Source organism: Acinonyx jubatus, chromosome C1, assembly GCF_027475565.1.
Source record: "Acinonyx jubatus isolate Ajub_Pintada_27869175 chromosome C1, VMU_Ajub_asm_v1.0, whole genome shotgun sequence".
NCBI lineage: Eukaryota > Metazoa > Chordata > Mammalia > Carnivora > Felidae > Acinonyx > Acinonyx jubatus.
This window is the reverse complement of record NC_069381.1, coordinates 43191095-43216478: the sequence shown is the minus strand read 5'-3', so window position 1 is coordinate 43216478 and position 25384 is coordinate 43191095. Positions and strand designations below refer to the sequence as shown.

General features: G+C 42.4%; 1 protein-coding gene across 2 annotated transcripts in view; it reads right to left on the bottom strand.

The window, feature by feature from the left end:
- Positions 1-1835: 1835 nt before the first annotated feature.
- TCEANC2 (transcription elongation factor A N-terminal and central domain containing 2) overlaps positions 1836-25384 on the bottom strand; it is a 43453-nt gene continuing 19904 nt past the window's right edge. The window contains exons 4-6 of one of the 2 annotated variants that reach the window (XM_027059116.2): positions 19092-19285; positions 13576-13663; positions 10786-10924 (exon numbers count right to left, since the gene is read on the bottom strand). In XM_027059116.2, coding sequence (XP_026914917.1) covers positions 10905-10924; positions 13576-13663; positions 19092-19285 — 302 coding nt within the window. In that variant the 3' untranslated portion in view covers positions 10786-10904. Of the gene's footprint in view, positions 10925-13575; positions 13664-19091; positions 19286-25384 lie in introns of both variants that reach the window. The other variant, XM_015072362.3, reaches the window with a different exon arrangement.

The window sequence follows — 25384 nt, the reverse complement described above, 5'->3', positions numbered from 1 at the left end:
AGGCCATTCGTCCTCTGTCTGCACTTTGGCTCTAGCCATATCATGCATATCATGGTTCCCTGTTCTTTGACATTTCTCTGGCTTGCATATACCTTTCCTTGTGCTGGAGCACCACTGCTCCCATTCCCTGCCTGCTAAACTCCTATATACCTGTCCAAGGGCGGCTCCCAAATTAGCATCTTTGCAAAGCCTTTTTCATTCTCTCCAGACCAACCCCCTCCATAGGCACACCTAGGCCCTCCCTCCATAACGCTCCCACAGTCCCCAACCCATTCCTCCAGATGACAGATTGCTATGGATTGATGACCTGGTTCCCCCACTGGAAGATGGGCTAGGACACAAAGCCCCTACCCGGTTCATCTCATCTCAGGGCCTGCCACAGAGGAGGGGGATATTCAGTAAGCGTTTTCGTTCATGGGGGTGATAAGGACATCAGTGTGGTCATAGCAGAGATAGATGAGAGGCACAAGAATGAAGCCAGAGGTCAGGAGACATCTGTAGGACAGGGCTCCCAGTGCCAGGCCTCAGGGTAGACTTCAGCCACTGGAGAAAAAGCTGAGGGAGAATAGGAAAGCCAGATCCCACTCAGAGGTGAATGAGTAGGGCAGGAGAACTATTTGGGGTTGTGATAGGGGATGTAAATATTGATTATGTTTACGTCATGTTCTCAAGGGCTATTAGCTATTAGCTCTGGGCTCATCTTCCAACATAAATAAGAGAAGATAACACTTGCCATTAAGGACTTAATGTCTATTAGTAGGCAACAAAATACCTGTAATACAAACATCATCCCCTTCTTCACCTCGAGACCATTTCATGATACATTCTCTTATTCAGGTGGGGGTACTGAGAGCTGCAGAGTTGAAATAGCGTGTCTAAAGTTGCTAGTTGAATAGTAATGAGCCAATGATTATCTTCCTCAAAGGCAGTCTTGAAGAGCTGTGGAGGTAAAAGTCTTGCCAATCATAGAATTTGTGTCTCACACAGCATGGTTGTTTGTGTTTTCTGCATTAAAAACATCACAATACATGAATTTATATTCATTGTGAAAAACAATCCAATTGGATTACAACTGAAAGTATAAAACAAATATGTGAGTCCATACTGATAGCGAGCTAGCTAGCCAGAGAGACAGGGGAGAATGGACAGATCTTCCTTAGGGAAGAATTCCAAATAATACAAGTAGATACTCCACCCAGGAGAAAGGAGTTTAATCACCACCGCCTTTGAGAAAGGTCTGGACTTAGTGACTTGCCTTCAAAGAACAGAGTATGGGAAGGGAAAAATAGTAACATTTACAGTGGAGAGACAGGGCAGACACTACCTTAACCAAGCAACAAAGGTGAACATTCCCAGGGATAAGGTATATGGATGTCCTATACCCCTGGATGTGCTGTGACAAAGACAGCTCACCTCTGTGGTATTCTTCCCCAAAACCCATCACCCCAGTTCAGTCAGGAGGCCTTCTTCAGACAAACCCAAACTTAGAAACATTCTACAAAATGCCTGGCCAGCACTGCTTAAGACTGTCATAGTCATAGGAAACAAGGAAAGACTGAGAAACTGGTCACAGAGCAGAGAGGACTGCAGAGGCATAATGACGAAATGCCGTTCAATCCCAGCATGAATCCCGGAACAGAAAAAGGACGCTAGTGGAAACACTGGCGAAGGCTGAATGAAGTCTGGAGTTTAGTTCATAGTCGTGTGCCAATCGTGGGTTTTTAATTTTGACAAATGCGCCACGCTGATGTACAATGTTAACGACAGGGGAAACTGGGTGAGGGGCAAATGGGAGCTCCCTGTATCATCTTTGCAACTTTTTTGTGAGTCTAAAATTATCCACAAATAAAAAGTTTATTGTAAAAAATCAGGTAAGGAGAGAGTGAGTCCCTCCATCGCTCCACCCAAAGCCTCATTCTAAATTGGGTACACATGTGTATACATCTTCTTCTTCAATATGTTCGTGGAGTGTTTCCCCTTTACTGAAGTGGTTCATACCAAAGTGGTACCTTCCCTTTTTCACTAAACCATATATGTATCAGTGGCGTCTCCGTGGCAGTAACAGATTTTCAGTACAGATCTATGCTGTCCAATACAGTAGCACTAGCCACACATGGCTACTGAACACTTGAAAATGTGGTTGGCCCAAATTGAGATGGGCTGTTAAATGTAAAATACCCATCAGACTGCAAAAACTCAGTACAAAAAAAGAATGTAAAATATCTCATAAATAATTTTTATGTTAATTACATGTTAAAGTGATAATATCTTCAGTGTAGAGAGCTCAAATATATGTCTCCTTTTTTAAAATGTTTATTTATTCTCGAGACAGAGAGAAAGAGAGAGAGACACACACAGAGTGCAAGGAGGGAAGGGGCGGAGAGAGAAGGAGATACAGAATCCAAAGCAGGCTCTAGGCTCTGAGCTGTCAGCACAGAGCCCAACACGGAGCTCGAACTCAAAAAACCACGAGATCATGACCTGAGCCGAAGTCAGACATTCAACTGACTGAGCCACAAAGGTGCCTCTCAAATATATTCTTAATTTCATCTGTTTCTCTCTACAGCTTTCATTGTGGCTCCTGGAAAATTCAAAATTATGTATGTGGCTGGCTCATGTTATATTTCTATTGGACAGTGCTGCTTTTTGATCTAAACTCATTCTTCTTAGATGCTGCATACTATTCCAAAATCTATAAATACCACAATTTATGTAACCTTCCTTTTTTTAGTGTAAGATTACTTCTAAAATTTTACTACAGACCATGCTGCAATTAAATTTTTGTAACGCCTACTTGGTACGCTTGTAAAAATATTTCTTTAGAGTAGGGGTTGGCGAACTAAGGCCGTGGACCGAATGCCACCTACCACATGCCTTTGGAAAGTTTTTTGGAATACAGCCACACTCATTCATTTATGTATGATTTATGGCTGCTTTTGTACTATAACGCCAGAGTTGAGTAGTTGTGAGAGATCATATGGCCTGCAAACCAGACTTTTTCTGTCCCTTTCTAGAAAATTTTGCTGACATCCGATTTAAGAGTTGTTACCAGCAATTAGAAGAGCTATGTTGCAGGTCCGTTCCCTGGAAGGTAGACCATGAGATGGAGATTAGCGTACAGGAAGTTTGTTAGGGACTGTGTGACTTCATGATTTGGTGGATTTGATAGAACCCAGTTTATGATGAACAGCTTTGGCTGCATGGTCAAATACCATGGATTCTGCTAGATCATATGGTTCACAAGTAGCATGGCTACTTGTATTTGTTTAATGCTTCTTCTGTGGTATACATTCTCTGGTGGGTGTTAACATGGAATACAATGAACTTCACACTTGATGCCCACTCTCGTAGGTCTATCCACGTGCCTCTACCCCAGACCTCTTTGTCCCTGATTTTCAAACTTATCCTTCCAGGCCTCTAACCAACCAGCCAAGCCATTCACCACTGCCCACTAGACCCATGTGTCTTCTAACGATGGGCCCTCTGTCTCTCCACAAAAGGTGGATGACTGGGTGTACTATTCAGAGCTTGTCCACTGGAAGAATTTCCTCCTCTACTGTCTTTCAAGGACACTGCAGTGGGGCCTGCAGTATAGCAACAGTCTATTTTTGGCTTACTCACACATACTGAGCTGACCCACCCATGAACAAAGCTTGGCTTTTTTTCTCCTCCTGCTGGATATAAGGAGGTCCTCAGGCAGCCATAGGTGACCTCAGGGAGAGGCACTGGTGCAAAGATGGTGGATGACATAAATGTCTGGGCCATCGCTCATGCAGCTGTCTTTTGCCCTTTGGCCCTGTTGTGCCAAATCCCAGTTGTACCATGTCTATCCTGATGAATTGGGCCTTGTGTGACCCTATGATTTGGTGGATCTGACAGAATCTACCTTACGATGAACAGCTTTAGTTCCATGGTCAACTTGATGTTCTGCAGTCAGATGATCTGTTTTGTTTCCACCAGAACGCTCAGCAAATCAGAAGCTATTTTTTGAAAAGTGTGTTATTCCTGGCTACAGATGGCATGGCCCTGCTCCAGAACCCCAAGGGTCTATATTGTCTCCTACTCAGCCTTGTCGCGAACTCCATATGTATCTTTTCCCACTACATATACCTCAAATACCATGGTTTCTGCCAGATCATATGGCTACTTGTATAGTCTGGTTCTGCTGCTGAGCCCTTTCCCATTCTGGGCCAGCATCAAAACTGGCAGCCTTCTGTGTCATCTGATATGGGGTGGAGCAGTATTCCCAGGTGGGAAATGCGCTGCCTCCAAAACCCAAGGGGGCCCACCTGACATTGAGCTTCCTTCTTCAGGCGGGGTGGAGGTGGGAGGTGCAATCACCATTATCTTTCACTTTGGAAGATATATCCCTGGCATATCCCAGACTACTGGTCCCTACAAATTTCACTGAGATGTCTATCAGGCCTCTGAATCTTCATAGCGTGTTCTTCCGCTCTCTGCAATGCATGTGTCTCATCAAGGCTTCCAGTACACTTGCTCATTGCTCATCTGGTCCAAGTTGATGTTCTGCAAGGTATCTAGGCAGTATAGGTCTTCTCAGACTAGGTCGTGAGAGGGCAGGAAGCTCAACAGCCCTGGGGCAAGATGGTAATTGTGTACTTTTGTCTGTTGCAAGGGAATATGAACTCTGATCTTTGCTTCTGATGGGGAAGGAGATGAAACACACTCACCAGGTCCATAGCTTTATACTGTGGACCTGAGAACATGCGAATGTGCGCTAGGACAGACACCACATTTGGCACAGCACCGCAAGCAGAACCAGCACTTGGTTGATTTTGCCGTAATCCACAGTCATCCTCCAGGAACCACTTGATTTGTGTAGGGGCCAGATCAGTGAATGAAATGAAGACGATGAGAATCACTGCCCCTGCATCCTTTACGTCCTCAAGGATGGCACTGATCTTTGCCATTCCCCTTTTATTAGTAAGGTTGAGCATCTTCTAATATGTTTATTGGCTTATTTCCTTTCCTTTGAATTCCCAGAATTCACAATCATTTGTCTTTTTTTAATGGTTTATCTGTTTCTTTCATTAGACTGTGGGGCCAGAGACTATGTCTCATTTATCCCTGTGCCCCCCGGACCTGGCTCGTAAGAGCTCAATACATACACACTGAGTGAGTGATCTTAACAAGATGAACAAGTAGCATTTGACTGGACATCCTGGTATTCTTGGGATCTTGAGACTAAGCTCCTTTGCTTTTGGGTAAGCCTATCCCTGACAGCAATTTTATTATTTTGGTTGACTTAAAAGAAAATACAATGTTATCCAAACAAACCATCTCTCTTTTGAAACGAAGGCAGTGTCACTGACCTAATCAAAGCTCCCAAAGCCTTGTTTTCTGGATGGACTCCCTTTGATAGCAGTAATGGGCAGTAACAAGCTGAGCCCCCGCCCCATTTGCCTGTGATAAACGCATCCAAAACACATTACAAATCTCAGAGTGAGGCTCTGAGGCCTGAGGCTGCAGCAAAAGAAAACCAAGGTTGACATGCACAAGTTTAAGAACCTGATATTCTATAAATGAAAAAAGGCCAGCTGCCTGATCCTTCACCACTGAACAAAGTAAATGCATTATCTCAGCCTCCTGCCATTTTTCAAACCTGGGACTCTCTAATGATATCTGTTTGGTCAACTCTAAACTTCATTTGTCAAAAAAAAAAAAAAAATCTCTCATTTACTGACTCTCAAGCGTGTCTTTCCTTTGTCTTAAGCTTTTGGGTTAATAATTTTTTTTTTCTTTTTTAAAAAAAAATTTTTTTTTTTCAACGTTTATTTATTTTTGGGACAGAGAGAGACAGAGCATGAACAGGGGAGGGGCAGAGAGAGAGGGAGACACAGAATCGGAAACAGGCTCCAGGCTCTGAGCCATCAGCCCAGAGCCCGACGCGGGGCTCGAACTCACGGACCGCGAGATCGTGACCTGGCTGAAGTCGGACGCTTGACCGACTGCGCCACCCAGGCGCCCCCAATTTTTTTTTTCTTAAATACGTTTTTACGTAGGAACATTTTGATCTTTGTAGAACACACACCTTACTAGGTCCCTCACTTGCTCAAACACATCTCATGGCCTCCCATTATTTGAAGGTCAAAGTCCAACTCCTGCATAATGTCTCCACGGCCCTGGCCACTTTTTTTTTTTTTGCCCCATTTCTGCCCACCATTCCAAGAGCCTTATGCTTCCAACACACATTTGCCTCTAGTGAAACAAGCCTTTACACCTGTGCCTCTGAGCACACGCTGCTCCCTCTGCTAAGAACTCCTACCTCTACTTCAAGATTTGGTTCAAACATCAATGCTCTGTGAAGACTTTCTTCCCTTAGAATGGTGTGAATCATTCCTTTTCCCACCTTCTCAACATTTTAACTAAATATCTCCAGTAAATACATATTATCTTATACTGTAATTATTTGCCTATGTAAATATATGTATAATTATTGTGTGTGTATATATATACATGTATATATATATATATGTATAATTATTTACCTATGTGTCTGTGTCGCCACCAGACTAAGAGCTTCCCAAAGGTAGAAATTATATCTCATTTATTGCGGTTTCCCCAGTGCCAGTCCAGTCATGGGCACACAGTAGATGGGCAACATCTGTTCATTGAGCAAATGAATGAAAAGACCCAGCCCCTACCCAAGGGCCCAGGACCTCTGATTCAACCACCAAAAAAGGACCAATAAACTAGCGGAGCAGACTCTAATGGTACTTAATTTCCTAATTTCCTACCGCAAGTAAATACAGAAGACATATTCATGCGTAGACTTACAGGTAACTCAGAGTCCTAGGGACCTCTCTCACCCCTTTTCAGGAGCTGTCCCTTTCACTTGTAACAGGCTGGAGCTCAGAGGTGCTTCTCTGTGGGTGGACAAGCATACGTGGGTGTCTGTGAGCCTCCTTCCCTTTGGCAAGCACTCAGAATAGCTCCATTACCATGCATGGAAATTCTGCACATGCATCAAGGAGAAAACAGCCACAAATAACACAGCCTGCCTTCCAAATCTCCAAAGCACATCTCTGCAATCATTTCACTTTCTAACTATCACCACTGAAGCCTTTCAGCTAGACAGCAATTTGTTTTCAACTTACTCTGGGTTCCTAAGTTAGCGGAACTCTTTGGATGTTTATAAATGAAGCTTCCTCCTCCTGCCCAGCTCTCCCTGCTCTAGCTTCTCTTCCACACAGCCCGGTAATAAGAAACTAACTAGTTCCTGCTTGCAATCAGTCCAAACCTCTTCATTTTGTGCTCAAGACCCTTCAGATTTGTCCTGGTCCTTGCCCTCCCATCCGGCCTCATCCCCAGGTACTCTCCTGCATGTGTTCTCTACTCCAGCTATACCAATCACCCCCTAGGGATCACAGTTCCAGGGCTTTCCATACTCTGCTTTCTCTGCCAGGCATACACCTCAACCACCCAATTACCTACTTCTGCCCTTTCAGACTGCACACAGGTTGTCACCTCCCCCAGGAAGCATTCCCTGATTGGATTAGATGACTTTCCTGTATGCCTACAACTGGCCATTCAATTATTCAATCAACAGTTATGGAGACGAAGTTTGTGCCAGCCTCTGTTCTAGGTGCTGGAGGTATAGTAGGAACAAAAACAAAGACTCTTGCTATCAAGAAGCTTAAATTCTTGGGGCGTCTGGGTGGCTCAGTCAGTTGAGCACCTGACTTTGGCTCAGGTCATCTCACGGTTTGTGGGTTCAAGTCCCACATCGGGCTGTGTCGGCGCAGAGCCCGCTTAAGATCCTCTGACTCCCCCTCTCTCTTCCCCTCCCCTGCTCATGCTCTCTCTCTGTCTCAAATATAAATAAACATTAAAAAAATTTTAAAAAAAGGAAGCTTAAATTCTTATAGGAGGTGGGGTGATAGGCAATAAAGAAATAATAAACTGTATCAAGAAAGGGGATGAATACTCTGAACAAAAATAAAGCAAGGTAGAGTATTAAAAAATGATTGGGAGAGAGTGCTGTTTTGTTTAGGGGAGTCAGTGAAGGCCTTTCTGATAAGGCAAACAGAGACCCAAATCAAGTGAAAATAGGAACACGCAAGTATCTATAAAAAGGGCATTGTAATCAGCGCAAGAGTTTAAGTGCAAAGGCCCTGAGGTAGGAACATGTCTGGTGTGTGTGTTCAGAACAGCAAGGGAGCCAGTAGGACCACACAGGTGTAAGAAAGGGAGAGAATGTTACGAAGTGAGGTCAAAGAGGCGGCCAGGATCCACATCATGTTGGGCCTGGGAGGACATTGGAAGGGCTTGGAATTTTGCTCTGAGAGGGAAGCCACTAGGTTTTGAGCAGAGTAAATACATGATTTGTTTCACATTTTTAAAGGTTCACTCTACCTACCCTAGCGGATAATAGATTCTAAGGGGAACAAAGGTGGAGGTAGACAGGGCATAGGCGCCTGGATATCCATTAATTCCACAAGTACGTATTGGGTATTTCTATGGGACAAGCACTGTTCTAAGGATTGAAGATACCTAGAGGAGTAAGACAGGACTTCTGACTTCTGGCAGGACTTCTGAAGGAGGTTCCAATCGAGTGGGGATACCCAGAGAACATGTGAGTATGTATATAGAACAGGGTATTACAGAAGGGGCAGGGGAGGGAATTAGATAGAGAGTAGCATTCCAGAGAGAGAAAACGCTCACATGTGAAAATGCTCCAAGGGGGAGTGACACAGTGGGATTTTCAGTTTTGGTATGTCACTTTGTTTCTAGCACAGAGAGGCCAATTTGAAGAGGTTAAGACTAGAGGCAGAGGGATAAGTTAGCGGGGCATGTGATCACCTGGGAAAGAGAGGATAAAGTCCTGAAGTTGTGCTAAATATGGAGGAGAGACAAGAGACTGTAAACCTAGGTGAGAAGTAAAACCATCAGGATTTGGTTGGGTGGGTGGGGGGTGAGGGGGGGTGAGGGGATGAAGAGCTTAGGCTGACCCCCAGGCTCCTGGCTAACGTGCCAGTATTGCCAAGTACAAAAAGACATGTTACCTCTGAGATGCGCATCTAGGAGATTCTGTCTGAAGCTCAGGGGTCTGAAGACACAAACTGGAGAGTCATCGGCATATACGAAATGCCTAAGGGCATGCGTGGACGAAATCAACCAGGAAGACCATCTATATCAAGTAGACTTCAGTTTTGGATCTTGAACCTGCCATTCACCATCTGTGTGCGACCCCGAGTAAGTTACCAGCCCTTCTGAGCCTCACTTTCCTCATCTTTAATTAGGTATTAGTTTATTAGTTTTACTTTTTTATTTGGTTTGTTAGGAGTTTTTTAAATGTCTACCACAGTGCCGAGCCCGTGGTTAAGTGCTCGATTATTATTCTAGCTCCAACAGTTATTAGCAGTGGGGAACTGAGCAAGACACTTCTGCCTGGTGAGCCTCAGGGTCTCATCTGCTGCTACCACTCGGTCGGTCCCACAGTGCCCCGAGGAGTGGTGCTCAGTAAATAAGTGCTAAATAAATGAAGAAATCTAAAAAACTGAAACAATATTTACTAACGCAAGAATGAGAAGGTTAAACAGGATTTTTAAGACCCTACAATAAACATCAATGTAAATGCTAACAAATTAGCTTAGGAATGGTCTCTAGCACTTAGAAGGTAGACATTAGGCCCCTCTCTTTTCTCCTTGCTTTTGAACTTAGCCCCTCTTTTTAAACAGTTTAATCTCTTCCTTTCTATTGGCTCCTTCTCTTCAGATTATAAACATGCTCTCATCTGCCCTAACCTAAAAAGCTTTCCTTGGGTATTGCTATCTCCCTCAAATTCTCATCCAGTCATTCTTTATTTTCACCAACTGTCCCCTTTCTCAACCCCAAATACTTTTCAATGAATAGGCCATACCTTTTGTTTTAGGCAAAAAAAAAAAAAAAGTCCCAGTTTATTATGACTTTAAAAGAGCAAATCTCATTTATGTAATTGTTCAAGCAGGCCTGTACAGAGGCATTTCATTTCAGAATATAGATGTGTTTTTTTCTACTGTGGTAATTCATTTCAAGAGAAATTTCATTATGTATCTTCTACGGAGCCCTAAACCAAGAGCCAGCGTATTCAAATAAACCCCAAGGTAGGGGGACGCTTCAGGCCAGTTCCTCATTAGAAGCCTCAGCATGGGGGCTCTGGAGACCAATGCAGAAGGTCTTCCAGGGAGAGCTGAAATGTTCAGATAAGTGAGTTCTGGAAAGAAGGGGTAGTTGGCTGGCTCCAGCAGGCTCACCCCCGGGGTAGAGCAAAGAGAACAGACAGGGGAGTTCTGAGAGGCACCAGAGCTATCTAAACTCAGGGGGATGGAACTGAGTGTGCAGCCACAGTAATTGAGTTTCAGTTACCTGCAGGGTGGCGAAATAAAGTAGTAACTTCATCTGCCTGACATGGGGGAAGTTTAGAGGTGTCCTTGGCGCACTCACAGTGAAATCTGTCACCCTTTCACTGGGTTGGGTGATGGCAACCATACCGCGCTTCCTAGTGACAGCCAGCGCACGTCCCGTGAGGCAGCGCAAGTGCATACAGCTAATGAAGCATCTCCCGCAGGCCTGGCTCCCGGGGCTCTCCGCATCCTCTGTCTGAAGGAATGGCACCATGGGAAAATTTAGCACCACCAGCAGCAGCCATCACCCAAACTCAAAAGAGTCTTTGAATGGCAGAGAGAGGCCCATTTTGCTTTCTGCCCAGCCCAGCTTTGGAACCATCCTCGGGTCATTTTTTGTGGTTCTGTACAAACGTGCCGACTGGCAGCGAGCCGTTCTTCACCTGAGCCCGGATTTCAGCTCGGTGCTTTAATGTGAAGACCAGGGCTCTCACCGTCCGCCGGTATGGCCCATTAATGAGGCGGGAGCAGAGATGAAACGTTTCCCGCTCAATATTTTCAACCAGTAGGTGATCCATCTAAAAAACAGCAAAATTATCAAATTAGGGCCTTGCATTGCATAAGGATTAAAAGCAAGAGAGGCTGGAGCACTCTGCTCAGAGGCCTCCATTAATCAACTGAAATTCAAGGACATCTACTTCCTGTCACAAGAGAAACAGGAAGAGCAAATTAATTCCACCCTAGCAATTAAGGAACAAGGCCATGTGCTTTGTGACAGGGACCTCATTCACAACCCCTGCCGGGTGGTAATATTTGCCATTATAACAGGAAACTGGCCTGAACTAAGCAACGGGTACTGGGCCCTGTACTTTACCAACCAGGAAACGAAGACCAAGGATAATAAATCAGTATAACAGTTTATACTTTTTTTGGTTTGTTTTTTAAAGTGCCTTTTAACCCCTTACAACATTTTAGAAACACCAGGTCTGGGTCCTGATATGAGTGTAGAACAGTTTATAAATCACTTTTCACATTTAATGCTCACAACTCCTGTTACCTCATTTTACAGATGAGGAAATAGGTTCAAGGGTAAAGAAAGGTTCAAGGTCTCACAACTAAGAGGCAGAGCCGGGACTCTGACCTGGCACCCCTGACCCCAAAGTTCATGATCCTCTCCTTTCACCATACTAACTGCCCCCTTACTTTTGGAGAGACCAGTTGAGTTTGAAGGGACCTCCACGGGGCCAGCTAAGCAGAGTGGCCCTAGCGGATGGGACCTGCAGCAATTCTGGGGTGGTCCAGCTCAGGCCCAAGCCCTCCTGAAGTCACAGACCTAATCAAAGCAGGACAGGTCTGGGTCTTTGTCCACAGTCTGGATCCAGGCCAGACTGGGCTGCTGCTCAGAGACTCCCTCATTACCCTCCTTTCCAGGCCCACCTCCCACTACTCGCCTCGCCAGCCCTGACCGTGGCCCAGCCTGAGCAAGCCAAGGTGCTTTCACATCCCGCTGTGCCGCTGCCCAGGTACATGTTCCCTCAGCAAGGTCCACTTTTCCCAAAAAACATATTCCTATTTGCATGTGAAAACTCAGCTCAAAACCAAAAAGCAAAAAAGCAAATCCTAGCTCAAAGGACTGAAAGTTCTTCCTTGGGTGGCCACAATGTCCTAAGCTTCCTGTAGACACTTTCATAAGATGAATGACCTATTTTCTGAGTTTGTCTTCCCTGAAAACAGGAAACAATTTTCTTTTTCTCACTTCCTTTTTTCCCTTCTCTCCCCACCCTGCCACTCATTCAAATACTTATTCAGCACTTACTATGTGCTAGGTTCTGTGCGTGGGCTGAGGAAAAAGCAGTGAACAAGGCTGACAGTCCTTGACTCCACGGAGAGCACAGCCCAGTTGGAGACAAGTAGAGAACAGGATCGTAAGTATACGGAGTATCAGGAAAGGGAACAGGAATGGGTGCTGGGGCGCAGAGCTACAGCACAGGGTCCCAAGCCAGGAGGGCAGCGCCTGGCTTTGGGAGAGAGTGATGTTTGACCCGAGACTCATCTGGTGAGGTAAAGTGGGCATTTGCTTTGTGAGAAATTCACAGAGCTACATACACATCTATCTTCTGTGCACTTTCCTATATATGTACTACAGTTCTATTTAAAAGAAAAGTTTAAGAAAAAATGTACTAAAAGTAAAAAAGGAACACCTGATATTCGATAAAACATCCTCACATAACAGAGAGACCGACAGAACAAAACGAATAGAGAAGGGAAGCTTGGGGGAAATAAGGACCAGGCTGAGAGCAGAACAGGACTGAGAGAAACAGAGAGAGAGACAAGAAGAATGACTGTCTAGGCCCAGACATCTGCCTATGTGTAGCAGACAAAAGATGCTCAGGAAGTTCGGGATCCTGATGACTATCTCCAAGGCCTGCATTGGAGTGAGTGGTATGGCAACATGGTTCTCCAGAATCCAGACTCCTTGAGCTTCTCGTAGCCTCCTGGGAGGGCACTGAACTAGCCCCTGGCCTGAGGCAGCCCTGGTACCAGACTACTTTAGGAGATGGAAAGGGTAGCTGCTGTTGGCCCACTGTTTGTCCAGCAACATTTGCCAGAGAGGCTGCTCACCTCAGTGTGAGGATGGTCAGTCACTGTTCAGAGATTCTCTTAACATAACAGACAAGAGGAAGTCTTCATTTTCCTTTTTTTTTTTTTTTTTGAGGAAAGTGGTTGTTGGGGGAGAAGGGTATATGTGCATTTGCAAAAAGAGGTCATGGCCATTCCATCAAACTGTAATATACATATAAAAAGAACTTTAAGAGTACCTTGAAATTCACATAACTGGATACCACCCATACTTCATTCAGCAAATAATTCCTGAGTCACTACTCTGAGTCCGGCCTGATTTGGGTATTAGAGACACAGAGCAGAAAAGACCTGACCCTGCCCTCCAGGAACTCCCAGTGGAAAAAGGAGATGGCATGTATACAGATAACCGTGGGGCAGTGGACTGCGTGCCGTACCAGTGATGTGACAGGGACAGAAAGCAAACACCTAACGATTCTCATGCATGCTTCTTGTTAAATGGAGGCCAATCACAAGGAGGAAAAATAGCAGTGATATTAAACTGTAAATCATAAGGGGAAAGAATTCATCACACACCCATGTGTACAAGTTCATTGCCCCAAGTGAAGAGTGTCTATCTTCTAACTGCCTTTGGATATTTCAAACCTACCCAAGTTGTTGAGTCCTCTCCAATGGGTCCTAACTTGGTGATTCAGGTTAAGTCCTTTGGGGTGAAAGGACCGGAGTCTCACTGAGACCTTGAGAAAAAGAGGTTTTGCCATGAGAAACATCCATGTGAATGGAAACGGGAACCGGAATGGGATATATCTGTATGAATGGGAACGGGAACAAGAAACCTAGGGATTTATTTAGAGACCATACCCTTTCTCTCGTGTGTCTCAAGATCTGCCTGGTCTCTTTCTTACATGTTTTTGCTCCTCTCTATTTGCCTTACTACCAATTCTAACCGCTTTATTCTCTCCCCTGTTCTACACATCTCTGCCCACAGCTTCTGCTCCCTCGTAACTCTTCCAACACCCCTTCTGCTTCAACACTCCTACTGCTGCTTTCTTGCCATTTCCTAGTTCACACTCCTCAGAGACAGAGAATCTGATTTGCCTTCCTTATCTATTTGTACCTGTAAGTTCACTGTGTGTCCAATCCTGGACAAACTGGCTGTAACTGGGGAAGATATAAAATGTGACCATCTAGAGCTGTCTTCCATCAAGGAGTCTGGACCCAGTGGGAAATGGTGCCATAATCAATTAGTGATGTTTGCCACATCCTTAAGCTCTTTAAAAGCAAGCTAAGGAGGTCTTCTTCAGGTGTCTACCTCAAGTGTAGAACTTCCCACACTGGATTGTGACTATTTATTTGTCTATCTCCCTCAGAAGATGGTGAGCCCCTCTAGGGTTGTTACCATGTTGGAATTATTCCCGAATTCCTGATGCCCAGCATAGGTGCAGGCACAAAGCAAGTGCTCAGTAAGCATTTGTTAAATGAATATCCTTTTTCCCTGTGTATACATACCTCCATCCTTTCCTGCTCTTCCAATAATATCCTATGCATAAAAGATGAGATCTGAAATATAATGTTTCTATTTTAATATGTATTTTCTAGTTAGGAAAATCCTATCCCCTTCGACTGTCATCTCTTCCATAAAACCTTCCCAGATTCCCCCATCAGACTTCACTGTTCTGTCCTTTGTGTGTCTATACCACTTGCCAAACCGCTATTCCAGACATATTTTCATCCTGCCTTATATTTAGTCATTTGCAGGCTCTCAGCCAAGAAAGGATAAGCTTTCTTAGCCCAGGAAATGCGACTCATTTATGTTTATATTCTGTCCAGCACCAGCACCAATACTAAACATTTGTTGACTTGGATATCCACTGGGAGCAAACTTCGTATGAGTTTTCCAATAGCTTGACTGGATTTGCACACATCTACCCACACTCCTTTTTGACCACTCGAATACATTTATGAGAGAGCTGGTCAAAGCCAGAGGTGCAGTCTGAGGCCATTAAACAAAGGAAAAACTAACAGTCCCATATGGGGACGTACCCCTGACCTGGATCTCATTAGCACCATCCGACAACCAACTGGGCCAACCGGCCAGTATTTCATAACTCTTAATGATACGGGCTCACTTTGAGAATCAGGTTCATTTTTTTTTAATGACATAATAGGAAAATGATCACAGGCCATGAGGTAGGAAGGAGAGTGGATAATGAGGAAGGGGAAGTAAGAGAATGACACCACAGGGGACGTTCATATGAGGAAAGATCTAAAAGACAGGGAAGAACAAAGAAGATCCGGAAGGGAGAAGTAAAGGGGAATGGAGCATGGGTCTCAAAAGTGGAGTTTTTATTCATCTATCCCATTATTCCAAGAACAAGGAAACAATCCATAAATCTGGAAAGCGAGACCTGTGTAGAGTAATAAAGAGATGCGCCTTTTGGCTGTGTGTGTATATTCTTCATCTGTGGCTTTCACTACTAAAGGACATGACCCAAACAAATAACACGAGACCATTTTTTCTACAAAAATGTAATGAGTGAATTTGCAAGAACACATACTAGGATCAAATTGTAAAGGCTTTTTAGTCATTGGGCCAGTAACTTACCCAATGGTTTACTACTGGCTGATAGAGTACATTTATGGAGATCTGATGTCTGATTTGAATGCACTCAACATTGGTTACTGTCAAAGACCAGATACTGGATTAGATGGTTCATTGATTCACCCTAATATGGAAATATTTCAGATGATGATAGGTGCTAGAAGTTAACCTTATATAAAAGTGCTTATATTTATATCTTCTGACATACCAAACTGATAAAAATACTATCAAATGCTGTTTATTACGCAAGGGAAACAGATTGATTTTTTTTGCCCAAGGAAGATGGTAAGATGCACATTTTTAATTTTAAAAATTTATTCTTTGGGAGCAAAACCATTCAGCTATGCTTAATCTGATATTTTTTCCAATTACATTGGGAAGAGCTAACGAATGTATCACTTTTTTAACTTTGCTTTGTAACACTTGAGTGCTTACCACTTGATGTGCCATTTAAAGGATAATTAATGGATAAACTAAAAGGATAATTATTATGGAGTTTAATATAGCAGGCAAACTGCTCATTAATCCTTACAAGCATAGCTTCGTTATTATCATTTACTTAAAAAGATACCACAGGGAACTGGTATTTACCACCACATTAACTACATATAATATACCCACACTCTATGTTCCTGCAATAATTTTGGCTTATTTAAAAAATAAACTTTATGTAAAATATTAAATAGCAAACCTTGTTGGCTAATCGATACTCTGGAAAATTAGACTTACAGTCTTCGTATTTTTTTCTTCCTTCAAGGGTTTAATAGTCATATTAAAACTTCGTTTAGAAGAACTTAAGCAAACTTACAGCATATTAATTCACTAAACTATCAAACAGACATTAAAAATTATAAACATGAAAAAATAAAGATATATAGAAAAGGATATATAAAATGACACTGATATTGATCAAGGTTAAAAGTAAAACGCAAATGTAAATAATTGTCAGTTTTCGGCGGTTATTTAAATAATCAATAAAAGCATCATATGGAACATTTAGCATATGATTGGCTCTTAATAAATATGGTATAATCATTAACTTGCCCAATATTCATTTAAAGAGCTATAATAATTTACCAAACAGGAAATGCACCAAAATGTCAATAAGATTATGTCTGATGGTAGTTCAATGGTGATTTTATTTTTCCTTTCTGCATTTTCTCATTTTCTATCATAAGTTTGTATTAAAAAGCCCAAAACTCTATTTTTAAAAAGTAACATACCACAAGTCCATTTACCTTTCTTTTGTAGATGTATAATTGAGATAGAAAGGTTAAAATATTTTCTCAGAGAATGCAGACCTAGTGTTTAAATCAGACTTTTGAAATTGTTTCTTTTGTTAATAATATTATTCTTATTTATTTTTGAGAGAGTGTGAGTGCGCACACATGCCAGAAGGAGAAGGGCAGAAAGGGGGAGGGGGAGAGGGAGAGGGAGAGGGAGAGAGAGAGAGAGAGAGAGTCGCAAGCAGGCAGAGCCCAATGCAGGGCTCAATGCCGTGACCGTGAGATCATGACCCAAGCCTAAATCCAGAGCTGGATGCTCAATGGACTGAGCCACCCAGGTGCCTCTCAAATTATTCTTTAAGTATATTTTAATAGGGATATCTTAAGAATAGGAAAAAAATATGGATGTTACATCTGATTTTTCGAAAATATTAATTGATCTATAAGATTTGTTTTTGATGATTATGAGCAAAACTCCTTTTACCAGGTGTACCTCAAACTATTAACATTTGAACTGTCAGCTATGGAAACAATAGAGATTATGTCTTGCCAACTGATTATATGCCTTGGAACTAAAGGTATGAGTGCTGACATTTTAAAAAAGGGGGAGTAGTGTCTTTTCAAAAGACTGATAGTCCATAGCAGAGTCCATACCAGAATTTTTGCTTCAGTGGGAAGGGGAAGAATTTTAAGTAGGAAGGAACCAATACTCGTTAAGTGACTTCTAATCATCACATACTATATATACTATTCCTTTGTGTAAGTGTTTCATCTTTCCAATAATTATAGGTGATAGGAATTATAATACTCATTTTACAGATAAAAAAGTCAAGTCTCAGAAGCATTAAGGGATTTGCCTACAGTGACACAACCAGTTCCTAATAGAGCCAGGGTTTTAATCCAGGTCTTGCTAGTCTTTCTGCAATACTATCTCCCAGAATGCTTACAAATTCAGAATCCTTAAAGAAAGCCCAGGTAGAGTTGGGGGGTGGGGATGAGGGGAAAGTGGGTGATGGGCACTGAGGAGGGCATCTGTTGGGATGACCACCGGGTGGTTTGGTTTTTTTTAATATGAAATTTATTGTCAAATTGGTTTCCATACAACACCCAGTGCTCATCCCAACAGGTGCCCTCCTCAATGCCCATCACCCACCCTCCCCACCCTCCCACTCCCCATCAACCCTCAGTTTATTCTCAGTTTTTAAGAGTCTCTTATAGTTTGGCTCCCTCCCTAACTTTTTTTTTCCTTCCCCTCTCCCACGGTCTTCTGTTAAGTTTCTCAGGATCCACATAAGAGTGAAAACGTAAGGTATCTGTCTTTCTCTGTATGACATATTTCACTTAGCATAACACTCTCCTGTTTCATCCACGTTGCTACAAAAGGCCGTATTTCACTCTTGGTCACTGCCAAGTAGTATTCCATTGTATATATAAACCACAACTTCTTTATCCATTCATCAGTTGATGGACATTTAGGCTCTTTCCATAATTTGGCTATTGTTGAAAGTGCTGCTATAAACATTGGGGTACAAGTGCCCCTATGCATCAGCATTCCTGTATCCCTTGGATAAATTCCTAGCAGTGCTATTGCTGGGTCATAGGGTAGATCTATTTTTAATTTTTTGAGGAACCTCCACACTGTTTTCCAGAGTGGCTGCACCAGTTTGCATTCCCACCAACAGTGCAAGAGGGTTCCCATTTCTCCACAACCTCACCAGCATCTATAGTCTCCTGATTTGTTCATTTTAGCCACTCTGACTGGCGTGAGGTGATATCTCAGTGTGGTTTTGATTTGTATTTCCCTGATGAGGAGTGACGTTGAGCATCTTTTCATGTGCCTGTTGGACATCTGGATGTCTTCTTTAGAGAAGTGTCTATTCATGTTTTCTGCCCATTTCTTCACTGGATTATTTGCTTTTTGGGTGTGGAGTTTGGGGAGTTCTTTATAGATTTTGGATACTAGCCCTTTGTCTGACATGTCATTTGCAAATATCTTTTCCCATTCCGTCGGTTGCCTTTTAGTTTTGTTCAATGTTTCCTTTGCAGTGCAGAAGCTTTTTATCTTCATGAGGTCCCACTAGTTCATTTTTGCTTTTAATTCCCTTGCCTTTGGAAATGTGTCAAGTAAGAAATTGCTGCGGCTGAGGTCAGAGAGGTTTTTGAGCCCTGGGTGTTGTATGGAAACCAATCAGACAATAAATTATATTTAATAAAAAAAAAAAAAAAAGAAAGCAAGCCTAGGTAGAATAAAGACAAAGCACTAAGACTATGAAAGATCATTACGAAAATGTGAGGCTCATTTACCTAGAGAATCACATTCCAACCAGGAGACATTACCTCTAATTCCAAGGCTTCTGAGAGTAACTTCTGGGCATTTTTCCTGAATGTCTCAGTTTTGGGGTCACTTCGCACTTCAATAGAAGGTCTATCTAAATGTTTTTCAATGAAAGTTCTCCACTCAGTGTAAACTTCTCCAGCAAGACAAGCCACTTCTGAATCTGAGTGCTGACGCATCTTATTCACAGTGTGACCTGAAACAAGAGGAAAGGTTGTTCTGTTTTCTACTGAAAACTACAGGACTAGAGGGACTGATGTGTGACATGCAGAAAGTCATTCACATACCTAAGGATGTAAAAGCCTCTTGTGCAAAGAAGACCCATTTCTCAAAGGCTGAGATAACCAGATAATCATGGCAGGAGGATCACTAGACTTGCCAATGCAGTAAGTCATAAAATAGAAGCATGATCAATAGATACTTAAAATGGAACAATTAAAGTACCAACTCCTTAATTCAAAAATTGCAATAAAAGAAAATGAATTAAGCATTTGTCTTGTCTTTTTGGTACATATTATATTTCAGAACAACCAAATAGCCCTAGTTATTGAGGGAATGTTCTTTATTCAACTAAGAAGTGTGAAAAGATTGACAGAATTTTTAAAAATTTCATAGCCCATGATGAAATAATTCATTCAGGTGACAAGCATCAGTGGATGAACTCATTCGATGAAAGGCTGATGGGGAAATTTATAATGGAGGGAGGAGCTGTCAATGCCCGAACCACTAATCAATCTTAGTGCCCCGAAGAGTGCGGCTATCGGACAGAGGTAGCACTTCACAGCCCTACCTATGAGTAGTCTTGCACCCTCCTCCCAAAGAAAAGAGGAACCAGAATCCAACTAGTTATTCAAAGCTAACCTCTGGCTAATAGAAAATATGAGAGGCAGCAGAATAAGTTAAATTATAGTAGGAGGAAAAAGACACATCCTGAATGTGGGACATTCTACAGGACCACAGACCTGATTTCCTCAATAGTCAATGGCATTTTTATTTTGTGTTATAATTAAGTTTTTATTTGAGTGTAGTTGACACACAATGTTACATTAGTTTCAGGTGTACAACATAGTGATTCCACAAGTTTATACCTTATGCTATGCTCACCATACAACGTTATGACAGTCCCATTGACTATATTCCTTCTGCTATGTTTTTCATTCCTGTAACATATTCATTCCATAACAGGAAGCCTGTATCTCCCACTTCCCTTCACCCATTTTGCCCATCCTCTACTCCCCCTCTCCCCTGGTAGCCATCAGTTTATACTCTGTGTTTACAGGTCTGATTCTGTTTTTTGTTTGTTTTTTTATTAAATATTTTATTTGTTAAGTAATCTCCACACCCAATGTGGGGCTTGAACTCATGATCCTGCAATCAAGAGTCACATGCCCCGAAGACTGAGCCAGCCAGGTGCTCCTGCTTATTCATTTGTTGATTTTTTTTTTTTTTTTTAAAGGGAGTAACGTTATGGACTGCTATAGATTAAGAGTCTTTTGAGTTCAAACTACCAAATGCAACGTGTGATTCCAATCCCGACTGCAACAAATCAACCAACTATTAAAAGAGATTTTGAGATACACAAGGAACATGAATATACACTAGATATTAAATTATACCAAAAAATTACTATTTGTTAAGAATGATAATGGCACTGTGGTTATGTAAGAAAATATCTGTATCTGGGGTGCTTGGGTGGCTCAGTCAGTTAAGCTTTCGACTCTTGATTTTGGTTCAGGTCATGATCTCATGGTTTGTGAGTTCAAGTCCCACACTGGGCTCTGTGCTAACGGCACAGAGCCTACTAGGGATTCTCTCTTCCTCTCTCTCTCTGCCCCTCTCCCCTGCTTGCTCTTTCTCTCTCTCAAAATAAATTTTAAAAAAATTAAAAAAAGAAAATTTGTATCCGAAAAACATGGGAAATTTTCAGAGATGCGTACTGAAGTCTGTAGAGCTGAAATAATAAGAGGTCTGGGATTCTGCTTTAAAATACTTCAGCAACAGCACAAAACCATGAAAAAAGGAAAGATGAAGTAAGTGGGACCATATCTTTAAAAAAAATTTTTTTTAATTTGTTTATTTTGAGAGAGACAGAGACAGTGCAAGTGGGGGAGGGGCAGAGAGAGAGAGGGAGAGGGAGAATCCCAAGCAGGCTCCACGCTGCCAGCAGAACTGCCCAAGGCGGGGCTCAAACTCACAAAACCATGAGCTCATGACCTGAGCCAAAACCAAGAGTTGGACACTTAACCGACTGAGCCACCCAGGTGCCCCAGGACCAAATCCTAATAGTTACTGAATCTGGGCGAAGGGCATATGGGGGTGTGTTCTATGATTTTCTTTATTTTTATGTATGTTTGAGATGTGCATAATAAAAATGGAAAAAGAGGGAAAGGATCAAAAATATATCAATATGCAAAAGTACTCAAAAATAATTACACAGAAAAGCAAAAAAATCAACTAAACACTTAGATTTAAAAACTTAAAAAGTAGGGGCACCTGGGTGGCTGAGTTGGTTGGGCGACTGACTTCGGCTCAGGTCATGATCTCACAGATCGTGAGTTCAAGCACCGCGTCGGGCTCTGTGCTGACAGCTCAGAGCCTGGAGCCTACTTCAGATTCTGTGTCTCCCCCTCTCTCTACCCCTCCCCTGTTCACACTCTGTGTCTCTCTGTCTCTCAGTAATAAATAAACATTAAAAAAAAATTTTTTTTTAATAAAAAATAAAAACAAAAAGTAGAGGGGCACCCGAGTGGCTTGGTTGATTGAGCATCCAACTTCAACTCAGGTCACGATCTCATGGTTTCATGGGTTCAAGCTCTGTGTCAGGCTCTGTGTGCTGCTTGGGATTCTCTCTCTCTCTCTCTCTCTCTCTCTCTCTCTCTCTGCCCCTCCCCCATTCACACTCACTCTCGAAATAAATAAATGATAAAAAAAATTTTTAAACACTTAAAAAGTAGACAAATATTAGCTATATTTAAAAAAATCAATTGCTTTCTTACATCTGCAATAGCTAGTCTGAACACATTAGGGAGAGATTCTGCTTAAATAAGTAAAACCATAAACCACTTAGCAAAAGATTAACAAGAGTGGGGTACCCTGTCTTCGGGCATGTCATCTCTGATTCCAACAGCCCCAACTGGCTTCTCTGCCTAAGTTTCAAACCCCTTAATGGCATCTCCCACACTGCAGCCAGAGTGGCCTTTTTAAAACCTAACTATTCTTTCTTTCTTTTATGTGTATTTATTTAATTTTGAGAGAGAGAGAGAGAGAGAGAGAGAGGGAGAGAGTGAGCGAGCAGCAAGGGGCACAGAGAATCCCAGGCAGGTTCAGCAGAGCCCGATGTGGGGCTCGAACTCATGAACTCATGATCATGATCTGAGCTGAAATCAAGAGTTGGACGTTTAGCCAACTAAGTCACCCAGGCACCCCAAAACTTAACTGTTTTCTGTTTTCAGGATATTTTTTCTAAAACATAAATCTGACCATTTCACTCCTCCACTTAACGGCTTTCAATCCTGTATCCAAACTCATATCTTGTCACACAAGTCCTTTCACAATCTGTCTCCTCCCACCTACTTTCCAATGAACATTCAGTCAGCCTGGAATACTCTTGCTTCCCTCTATCTGGTTAACTTCCCTTCTGCCTTTAAGACTCAGTTTAGGAGTCCCCTACTCCAGGAAGTCTTCCTAACACCCCCCAGTCTTGGTTGGTGCCTCTCCTCCCCTGTGCTTCCTTAGCACCTTGTGCTTCTGTTCACAATAATTGTCACAGTAAGTTGTAATCATCTGATCAGCTATCTCTCTTGCCCACCAAAGACAGCTTCAGGGCAAGAGCTGTGACATGTTCATCTTTGTCTCTCCAGCAGAGAACACAGTGGCAGAAGGTAGGGGTTGGCAGAGTGGGTGTCCAGTAAATGTTGGTGGAATGAAACACCCATATAAAGAATGTATTTTTACTAAAATACATGAGAAAATGTGAACGAAAGGGGAAAATGTACAACGTTGTAAAATAGAAAGATTAGCACAAAGAGAAACAAGTAAGACACAGTCCTTGGAATTTAACCTACACTCATTCTGCCAAAGTGTACAAAGATGATACGTGTGCAAAAATACCCTTATAGGTACTGTGATAGTGAAAAGCTAGAAACAATGAGAAGTTCATCATTCAGGGTCCAATTTGTTAAATAAATTATAGTCCACTTGAACAACGAATACTTTGCAGCCATTAAAGACTGGAATAGCTCTACATGTAGTAACATGGAAAGATGATTACTTTACTCAGGTTCTCAGAAGAGCACGCACAGCATGAGCCAATATTTACTTTTAAAATTATATTTGTGTATACATATAAGCACACATATTTGTTTATATGCAGGGAAAAAGTCTAAAGAATTTATAATGAAATTATTAACTGGGATCTCCTCTGAGTCGTAGGACTGAATGCATCTGTGCAGTTCAGCTCAGTCTCATGGGTTGGCTCAGCCTGTAAGCAATCCTAACGGCATGGTTGTGTTGTACTAGAGGTGCATTCCGGTTTCTTTGGAACACAGATCCTTCTCTTCATGTGTCCCCCTTCTTATCCCTTTCTCTCTCCAAGAAAGACACTGTTGATCAGGCTTTATATGTGAGCAATGAAGATGCCGAATTCCCTCAAACAGAGTCCCTCTGCTTGTCAAATCCAATGGACCTTCTCCATCCTGATGTAACTTGATGCCTCTGTGGCCTCTGATATTGTTTTCTGTCTTCTGCAATATTCTCTTCCACCACTTTTTGAGACACCACCTGTTACTGTTCTTTCTCTCTCTTCTGCTGGCTGCATATGCCTTACCCAAACTTTAATTATCAGTGAACCCAAGCTGGGGCGTTGTCCTTGGTCTCTTCTCTTCTTTCTCCACCTGCTCTCCCTGAGGAATCTTACCCACTCTTGTGGTCCAACTACCATCTGCAAGCAGATGACTCCCAAGTATTAGCCCAAAGGCTCCCACTGACACCAGTCTCCTACTGGACACCTCCACTTGTTTGTTCTGCAAGTACCTCTAACTCAACATTTCTAAATGGAGAATGGAACTCACTATTATCCCCCCTCAGTGTCCTGTACTTGTCCCTCCTGTACTTGTCATACAATAGCACCACCACTCACCCATCATTTCGGGCTCCTTAACATTTTTTGTATCTTTCCCTTTTCTTCCTCACTGCTACCTTAATCCAGGTCCTCATCACCTCTCCACAGGTCTACTGCAAAAATGTACTAACCAATCTCTGTCCCCAGTTTGGTCTTCTCCAACTCAATCTCATTACTGAAGTCAAAATAACCTTTTACAAACACAATGTGATCTCATTACTCCCTTACCAAAAGTCCTTAAATGGCTCTCCTCACTGCTCTCAAATTAATTCCTAAGTATAACATCCAAGCTCTCGATGACTTGGAACTTCCCCGGCCTTACCTCTCACCTTTTTGCCCTCTTTCCTCCCTCCCAGCCCTCCTACCCCTTTGCCTCCATGAGCTAAGTTCTGGCTAAGGAGAGCAACTTGCATGTCCTTGTTTTGAGTCAGGCTGTCTGGCCTTCTTACATTTCTGTGCCTTAGCTAACACTGTTCCCTCTGTCTACAAGGTTTAAATACCCACCTTCCCCTCTAAACTGTAAACATCTTGAGGGCAGGACCCCATACGTCACTCCAAGTTATACTGCCAGCTCTTGGCATAGTGACTAGCACAATAAGTGTTTGCTGAACTGAATCAAACAGTTAAATAAAAACCACTTACATTTGGCTTTCAAATTGCTTTTGTACTAACATTTGAATATGGATGCAGTTGATTGGGAAAATCACACAACTGCAAACAAAATAATGGAACTATACTATAAAGAATGGAATCCAAAGGCGCTGGGAAAATGAAAAGTTTCTAATTCTTACTCATTGTTAAGAATTCTTCCTACTCCAGATTGTATGTGAATTATCCTCGTTATGTAGTTATTTCATTTTTATAACTGAACAACGAACTAAAAACTATTCTATCTCCTTTTCCAAATGAGAAAAGGAAGCTCAGCAAAGTAACTTGCCCAAGGCCTCACAACCAGTAAGTGTATAAGCCAGGATGTGAACACACACAGCCTGACTCCAGAGCCTGCACACTTAGCCGCTTATACCCTGTACTTCTCTGTATTAGGGACTGGCACATGGGGAGTGTTTGATATAATGTAGTTCACCTTCTGGATATTCCCAAATCAGAAGAGCACAGGTCTTAAGAGGTGGCCAAAGAGCAAAAGGTTTCGACTCTCAGGCCAGGCCAGTGGGGTCA